Source organism: Protomyctophum parallelum, assembly GCF_964188405.1.
Source record: "Protomyctophum parallelum genome assembly, chromosome: 1".
NCBI lineage: Eukaryota > Metazoa > Chordata > Actinopteri > Myctophiformes > Myctophidae > Protomyctophum > Protomyctophum parallelum.
In genome coordinates this window covers 24265470-24274738 of record NC_139697.1, presented here as the reverse complement: position 1 = coordinate 24274738, position 9269 = coordinate 24265470, and the positions used below count along the sequence as shown (strand labels likewise).

The 9269-nt window shown below is 41.0% G+C and overlaps 1 protein-coding gene across 1 annotated transcript in view; it reads left to right on the top strand.

The window, feature by feature from the left end:
- The window catches only part of med10 (mediator complex subunit 10), a 9666-nt gene extending 1792 nt beyond the window's left edge, over positions 1-7874 (top strand). Inside the window, exons 2-4 of the mRNA XM_083772911.1 lie at positions 4848-4931; positions 5095-5197; positions 6796-7874. Coding sequence (XP_083629037.1) covers positions 4848-4931; positions 5095-5197; positions 6796-6891 — 283 coding nt within the window. The 3' untranslated portion in view covers positions 6892-7874. The remainder of the gene's footprint in view (positions 1-4847; positions 4932-5094; positions 5198-6795) is intronic.
- The last annotated feature ends 1395 nt before the right edge of the window (positions 7875-9269 follow it).

Here is a 9269-nt window from a genome sequence, read left to right as displayed (position 1 = left end):
CCTTCAGCAGTTGCAGGTCGTGTCGAGGGGCAGCTGCGGCCTCCGGAGCCAGTGTCCAGGCTTTTGCGTACAGGCGACTGACGAAGATGGCGATTTGCTGCAGGCCCTTCTCCTCCTTCGCTGTGAGCTTGAATTGGCTCCGGAACATCCACACCTTCAGTGCGTAGATGGCTTTGGACATCCACCTTGCGTGGTGCATGGGTCCGGGGGCGAGGAACCGTACTCCTCGTGGGGGGATCTGGCCGAGGAAGATCACAGTCAATTCTAGTAGCTCCCGGTAGTCGTCCCGAAGGCCCTTGTGGTTGGTGAGGGTGCTCTGGAACCATTCCTTTTCCACAGGGTCCAGCAGAGGACGCACATCGGGGTGGGAATCACCGGACTCGAACTGGCTCTGGTCGATGAACTGCCAGTACTCCTGGAAGCGCTGTTGTATACTCCATTGCACTGATTTGTCTACTCCATTGCACTGATTTGTTTACTCTATTGCACAGATTTTTCTTATGTTGTTGTTATTCATTACTCACTTCTCATGTTACGACTTTAAAAAATAAAATAATTATATAAAGGCTTTGGCAAAATTATTTCACATATAGGCTACTTTTCCATTGAAAGAGGTTTGAAAGGTTAAAATTGGCATTTTTAAATGCAAAATGATGTAGGTAAGAATGGTTGTATCCAAAAAGTAAGCACAGATTTGAACTCCTGGTAGAAAAACACATAAAATAGACACCCCCCTTGTTAAGATATCCTTAAAATAAATTTTAGCACCGTTTATGCCCTGCCGTAGTCTGGGATCCTCGGGGTGAAACTTCAGGGTCCCTGAGGTAGGGGTAAATGTTGTCCGATTGAGGAAAAAATTCACCAGGAGGGTTTTCTCAACTAGTGTAACCAATTCAGGGGGTTGGAGCGTAGACTTTCAAAACTTCGCGTTTTAAGGAACACCCTAACACACACACACACAGTTGGTAATTAAGCTTGATAACATTATTCCAATCCACACATCTTCTGGCACCCCCCTGGGTCCCCTCCTCTCTCCCTCCCCCCTCTCTCAATTCAATTCAAAGGAGCTTTATTGGCATGAGAAAATATACGTTTACATTGCCAAAGCCAAGATAAAACAATAAAATAAACTTGTAAACAGAGCTGTGTTACATTAACACTTTGAGAAACTATAAAAAACATTGTGCATTTTCTGTCAGAGATGGTTTGGTTATACATCCATATAGGAGACGCTTTATACTTTTGAAAAGTGACAGCAGTATTTCAATGTTTTTGCATTCATTTGGATAAACATTTGCATGATTTTCAAACTCCTTGCCCTTGGGTGATTCTATTTCTAATCCGTGGGAACTATGTCTCTGATGTCACTCACGCAGGCTGGAATGGCTTAGGGTCGACGACAGTCGTACAGCATCTTGCAATGGGTCTGGTCCACAAGATTCAATACACCACCAATTTACCCATGTACCTGTCTAAATACTTCCTTAATGTTAACAAAGTCCACACCCACAACACCAACAGAGGTAGTGCAACAACCACCAGATTCGGCACAAACAAGGGACTAAATTATTTTCGCTCCTATGCCACCAAAATGTGGAACGCCCTACCAACAGACACTAGTTCTGTCTGCCTCAGCAGGTTCTGTGTTTTGTCGCTGGGTCGGCGGCAGGTTTCCACGGCAGGCTGGCATCGCTGTTGCCAGCCAGGGTGTTCCTGCTGGTGGTGGTTTCATTGTGAACAAGTAGCCTAAGCAAAGTACAGTACTGTATGCATACCCTACCCTACCCGGCAGGTAAAGCCACCAGATAAGCATTTGAATGCCTGATCTGCATGTGTACAAGCGGACAGGCAACGCGGGCCACCCTCCACCACCCCCGCCCGGATAGTAGTGAGGACAAAAGAGGTGTTAAGGTGCGTTCAGACTTGGATGGTTAGAGCGGCGCGATCACATACAAATTAGTCAATGCAAAGTCAAGACGAGAATTGCGCGAACGGAATATATTCAGGTCTAATTCCTCATGGGGCCTCGAGCCCTGCTGCCCCCACAGAGTCTACGTCACTGCCTAAGGGCCGATTCATACTCCTATTTTAGAGCCGAATAAAAGTCGGTTCGGCTCTGTAGAGCCTACAATTTGACGTCATTTGAGGTTCGGTGGGGCGGGTACCGTCCTAAAGTCGGCTCTTCGGTGCTACTGAAAATTTCTGACGAGCCGAAATCATTTCGGCACTACAGCGCAGAAACAGCGGTAAAATAGGAGTATGAATCGGCCCTATGGGTAATGATGGTGTACATCAAAGAAAGGCCAAAGAAGCTACAGAGTTGTTAAAACAACCCCCCCCCCCCCACACACACACACACAGACACACACACACACACACACTCTCACACACTGTGACACACACTTGCTAGTCTGAGAGTCTTGCAACAAAACCGCTTTAAGGTCAACCACCACACGAATGCAACTCCTTGCAACTGCCATTGGGGATAGTGGTTGTTAAGTGGGGTGTCGTTGATTAGCGAGACAACAATTGGAAGTGCCCACCCCCCTCCTCCTACACATACAAAATAGTGAAATTTACTATGGTTGTGAAGACCATAGATTTACATTAACTTTTGATTCATTGATTGACTGATTGATTGACTTTATTGACCCAAGAAACAAATTACAACAACAATAGATTGCACACCGCAGTCAAAAGGGCAACACAAAAAGCCCTGAGGCTTATTTGCTTTGTGGTTCCATCAATGTTAATGTGCCACCTGGGGGGGAAAACAAATAGCAATGTTAAATTACTTATTTTCTGTCAATTACACACCCCATGTCATGATGCCTTGGATTCATGGAGATTGTTAGTTTTTGTCGCATTCTGACGCCAATAATTTGATGACCGGCGGAATCATCAAAATATTGGTTTAGGAATATTACAAAAATACAAAAATCTCCATGAATTCAAAGCTTCATGGGGTGTGTAATTGATAGAAAATAAAGAACATTTCCATCGACAAGTTATAATGTAAGTAAACCCTACCGGAATTTTGGTACTTATTGTACTTTCCGGTTAGACTTTTGGTATTATTCCTCGTCCAGCTTAAAGGACAACTTTATTTATTTTTTCAACCAAGGTTCGTTTTAAGCCCAAACCACACCAAAGGGTCACCATGCAACTCCTTGGGTCCAACGGGTTGCTAGGAGGAGTTGCATGGTGACCCTTTGGTGTGATTTTGGGGCGTTGAATTCCATGCGTTGAATCACTTGGGATGACGTGGACATATCACACCGCTGGGACAACGCTAAAACCGTCTCGACCCTTTGGTGTGGTTAGGGCTTTAGGTTGTTATTAGATAAAGTAAAAGATCAGTGTTATTATTATAATTATTTTCATTTGCTGCTATCTTTCTGTTTTTTTTTTGCGATTTTAGCTATTCTTTTTGGCTAAATATGTATTTGTTTTACAACATTTTATAGCAATTTCATTTTTATTATTTACTATAGACCTACTAGACCTCAGGAAATTACATCTGGCCACAAAAGATCACAGGATCTACTGAATGTGAAGGAGGAGGTGACAAACTGACAGATTGAGCCTACGACAGATGGTCAGATGTCATTTCCTGGGGTCTAGTAGGACTATAGTCAATATTAATAAAGAAATCACCATAATATTTTGTAAAAAGAAAAAAACATATTTAGCCCCATGTTCGAATGCCCTTGCCCCCCTGTCGAAAATAGCTAAAATCCCTAAAACGAAAGAAAGCAGCAAATAATAATATTTTTTTTTAATAACAACCAAACATGAACCTTGGTTCATGACTCATGTTTGGTAAATGCAGAAAATGTGGAGGGACATAACATGCCTTAGTAACCAATGAGAATTGCCCTTGGGGATCAAGTGGAACCCACTAAAACTCTTGTTACATAGCACACGCATACCATCTGAGCTAATGCTATATTGTAAACTCTTGTTACATGGCACATGCATACCATCTGAGCTAATGCTATAGTGTAAGTGCAGCTATAGAATCAAAACGAGGGTCCAATCCAAGTAGGAAGTGGTTACTCTTATCTCCCCCTCAGCCCAGGATATTAGATTTTGGGATAAATCGCAGTACTGACAGTTCATAGTTATTGAAGAAAAAAGAAAGTCAAACCGCTGGCCCACTCTTGTGCCGGACTAGAATGGAGGACCTTCACTGATCAGGGATTTGAGCCCATTTAGGCCTGACGTCGAAATAAAAAAAACGTTCGCTCTGAAAGAATATATATTCAATGATTTGTGCCGCATTTTTACGATTTTTCAAAAATAGCAGACCTACAAGCTCATAGCGTGCCACCGAGTGGCGCGCTATGAGCTTGTAGATCTGCTATTTTTCAATAGCTAAAGTATAACATAATGCTTAGTTAAAACACCAAAAGGGGTTCCCGTCCAGAATGGGTTAACCCCCGACGTTCTTATTTTGTGCAAAAGAAGGTTCAAATGTTTCCAAAACAGCGGATAAGGGTGATTTCGAGAAACAGATTATTTTAATAGCGACCTGATCGCTGATCAAAATGTATAATTACACCGTGGCGTCCGAACTAACAAAGCACACACAGCCAGAGGAAAGGGGAGGGAGGGAGGCCAACAACATGTTTATGAGACTCCTCTCGTTCTGAAACATGCCTTGAGCTATATGATTTATATGAAAATATAATGCCATGAATAGAATCATTTAGCCTAATATCAGTTTTTTGGTTGCTTGTGATCTGGGCAATATGAAAAGGTCCCCAAGCCACCCAGTCCTGACACAATCTGTACAAGAAGACACACGGTTAAAATGTTCTAACCGTGTCATGTTACCTTTTCAGAAACTTCATGATTTCCGGATTACAAGACATCGAAAAGTGTCGTCAGCAGCTTCACGAGATCAACGTTCCACTCGAGGCCTTTGAGTGAGTCACCTCTCATATTTCTGTAAACTATTGTACTGTAAACCGCTATGAATGCAAAATTCATTCTGGAGCTAAACAGGCCTTCAGCATTGAAGACGGTTGACTGTCGCACCATGTCCTTATTCTCCAGTGCCGTCAGCTATAGTGATATTTGTGTTCACAGATACATCGATCAAGGTCGGAACCCTCAGCTATACACAAAGCTGTGTCTGGAGAGAGCCTTGGCCAAGAACGAGCAGGTCAAAGGAAAGATCGACACCATGACGGTGAGGAATTATCGTCTTGTCAGGGTGAAATGATTCAACATTCAACCGGGTGTGGCAGTTGTGTCGCGTTGTATAGCGTACTGCTCGGATGTCATGTTGTATTGGACGCTGTGTTTCTCTATATGCTTAGGACACACATTCTCCCATAGATACATAGGTACGCACAACAAACCACAAGATTGTGTAAATAAAGGGTAAATAAAGGTCTATGTTTTATTCGTAATGTACCCTACACATTGTAGGAGTTTTAAAGTGTCTGCGAGTCATCAGATTGTTATGTATTTCACACTACAGGAGTCTTTATTTTTATTTTTAATCATTATATCTTTGTGGTTTTCACACTTAAAGGAGAATTCCATGTTAGAATGCTTTATTATCTTTCTTACCTTTCTTTGTAGTTGTTACGTCCCCACCAAAGAGGTCCAGGTGTTTTTTTGTGCAAAAACTCCTTATTGGCTATCTTCCCTACCATAAGCCCTCAATGAATTGCATTGCATTGAATGGGGCTATGGGGTGTTATGCTAGTTCGCTTATTTCCATCGAAAGAAGTAGTAAAGTGTGCCGCTTGGGATATTATTTACATTATGAAGAGAGGATATATACAAAGAAATTATAATTTTGAGCGATAGAAATAAGCGAATTAGCACAACACCCCATAGCCCCATTCAATTCCCATTCCATTCAATGCAATTCATTTAGGGCTTATGGTAGGGGAAATAGCCAATAAGGAGCTTTTGCACAAAATAACACCTGGACCTCTTTGGTGGGGACGTAACAACTACAAAGAAAGGTAAGAAAGCCTTTTAGTATGGAATTCTCCTTTAAAGGATTGATCGCCGACTAGGGATCACACACTGCAAGACGATGCGATCCAGACCCGATACATATAGGTTACCTTTTGTTTTTAATTTCAATTCAATTTGGCGTCTCACGTACAGTATGGGTGCAGGATCCTGTGATACATGCGCGAGACCTACAGGACGTAGCCTACGCCTCTCGCTCTCCGCACACACCGCACACAGGAACATACAGGGCGAGACAGGAGTCAGGATGCTAAAATCTCTGTCTCTATGCTTCTCGCGCTCGTGTGCACAGTCCGCACACACACAGCGCACATGCTGGTCCAAATGTTTGCCCTGCGTTTTAATATCAACATTATTCAAGTGAGATGCGTTGGTTTTATAGACTATTTAACAGCAATATTAGGCTAAAATAGCTACCCGACACCTGGATTTACCTACGGAATGAAGGTTATATACATCTATCGATACAGACGGACAATACAGACTTTCGGTCTGTGAGCACAGCTTTTGCACATTTGTGAAAATGTGTCGCAAATCTTTGAATATATATTCTTTCAGAGAGAATGTTGTCGGCGGCCAAATACAGATAATTCTGGGGGTCCTTGACATTAAATAGTTTGAGAACCACTGATAGAGAAACACAAGTTTTTCTGAAAAGGATTTAGAAGACATTTGTAGAATCCAAGTTAGGTCTAAATGGGTTAAATGGCACTTTGAAGAAGAAAGTAACTTAATACTTGTAATACACACATTTTTGATAACAATTTGAATTAAACATTTTCATCGTTGTTGCAGAAATTCAAGAGCCTTTTAATCTCGGAGCTTGGCAAAGTCTTCCCAGAGGAGATGGCCAAATATAAGGCCATACACGGAGAAGATCCCCCGTCCTAGTGGCGCCCGGTGTACCTGCCCCTGACTCCTGAAATCCACGCCTTTAGGTGGTGGCTGCCAATATTAACCACATGAACCCTCAACCTCCCTAAGCTTGTGAGCTACACCAAATACATTTGGTGTAGAGGGGGGGGGAGGGGAGGGGCCCCAAGTACAGACCCCTGGGGGACAACCAGGTCAACGAAGTATGTAGGGTTTAAGTGGTTAATTTAAAAGTAATTATGATGGGTGTTTTTTTGTGTGGTTTGTTTAGTTTTTTTGCTTTGGTTGTTGCTGACTTCGATCCTGTGGGACAAGCTTTAATTTCAGCCCAGCAGCCATATTCCTGACTCCATTAATCACCCCTATTTTCTTTTTTCCCTTGGAAGATTTGAAGGAGCTCGATCAGAGCATTTGATATGTAAAATGTTAAACCGCTGAGCTCATCCCTAGCCAATACAATACACATTAATTTCAAACTGTTTATGTGGTATAGTTTGAACTGTTTGTACTGGATCTCTCTCTCTCTTGCTCTCCGGTGTCGCAGCATGCTGTAATAGAAAAACAAAAGTCATTTTTGCAGTGGGTTGGCAAGAAATTGTAAGGACTTATGCTGCTTTTTTTATGACCACATTGATGTCATCAATCAAATATGGTGTGCAACAGAATGTCTTTAACCCAACTGTACAGTGGATAGCTTTTGGGTTTTCTGCATTTCTGAGGAATTTCATCCACCATTTGTACATATGTTAATACAATAATCCACTGTACCTTTTTTTAAAACCTTGTCCCAGTGTCCAACATAGCAAGTTTATAATGCAATTCATACCGTTTTGTACCAAACTCAGGTTTCTTGACAGCCATGAAAACTGAAATGCAAATGTTTTGTGTAGCAATTTTGCGCCTGACAAATTGACATTGCCAGAAAGCATAATTAACTCTTCTTTGTTATGTATTTTAATTATATATTTTTTGTTAATAAATTAGCCTCTTTTGGAGTGAAATTGAGTTTTTGTTTTATTATAATTATATTGTGTGTTTATTATTAGTTTAAATACATTTTCATTACATTTGTGTATGCAAAATAGTGTCCACAAGAAGATTCTTATCTGTATGCATAGGATTCTCACTACCTGGAAAGTTTACTACAGTAATGTGTATAGCATGATACAGAACATTATCAGGTAATCTAACTACTTTGAAAAATGACATTTTGGGGTCTATTCAGTTGTATAATAATGTTTGACATGTACATTATTCTCTATATAATGTAATCAACAAGGATTTTAACTTGACTAAGATCAGTTAGTGTCCTGTCCAACAGTGTCGTTTTTGGCAGCAACTTTTATTTTAATTTTTAGTCAGTCTCTTGAATGGTTTTCATTTAGTTTTAGTCACCTGTAATGTTTTAGTGTTAGTCTAGTTTTAGTCGACTAAATCTACAGTTGATTTAGTCGAACAAAATGTATTTTAGCGGGCCTTGATGCCGTCGTAATGACTGTTTTTACACTTGCTGAAAATAGCTGATCTCCAAGCCCCCACTGAAAATAGCTGATCTACAAGCTGATATTGACTAAACAATCAATATTTCTATTTCACTACTGAACTCTTAACCCATTTAGACTATGGCCCGATTCTAAAAAACGTCTTCTAAATGTATTTCCGAAATCTTTCAAATATTAATTCCAAATTTACAAAAACGTTATGCTGCTAATTTGCTGTACATGGCAACAAGTACTCCAATAGGGGTTCCAGTCCTAAATGGTTTTAACACGATAATGTCATATCAGTAATATCAGGTAATGTAATATCAGCTGTAATATCAGCTTTACCGGACCCGGTAAAGATAGCTTTATCTTGCTGAAATGTGAGTAGGCTACATGTATACTGTATGTCACTTGACACAGGGTCATACAGGTCATGTGTCCACCGCAGTGTTGTTTTTGGCAGCAAATTTAGATTTGAGTTTTTGTCATAGTCTCTTGAATATAGTTTTAATTTAGTTTTAGTCACCTGGAATGTTTTAGTGTTAGTCTAGTTTTAATCAACTAAATATAAGATTTTAGTCGACTAAATCTACAGATGTGAAAGAAAATGTGTTTTGGTGGGCGTTGATGCCATCGTAATGACTGATTTTACACTCGCTGAAAATAGCTGATCTACAAGCTCACAACGCGTCGCAGTGTAAACTAGAAAAAGTGCCCTTCTGGGCACAGGTCTCCACCAGGTTATCCACAGATCCGTGCAGTTAGAGGTAAAAACACTTTTCGGCCAGTTATAGCGCCACCTTGAGGCTGAGTTGAAATTGTTCATGTGGCATTTTGTCCTCTGCCTAGTGGGAATGTGGGTGCACAATTTCACGGAAATCACGCAATGTGTTCATGATTTGCAGCATTTTG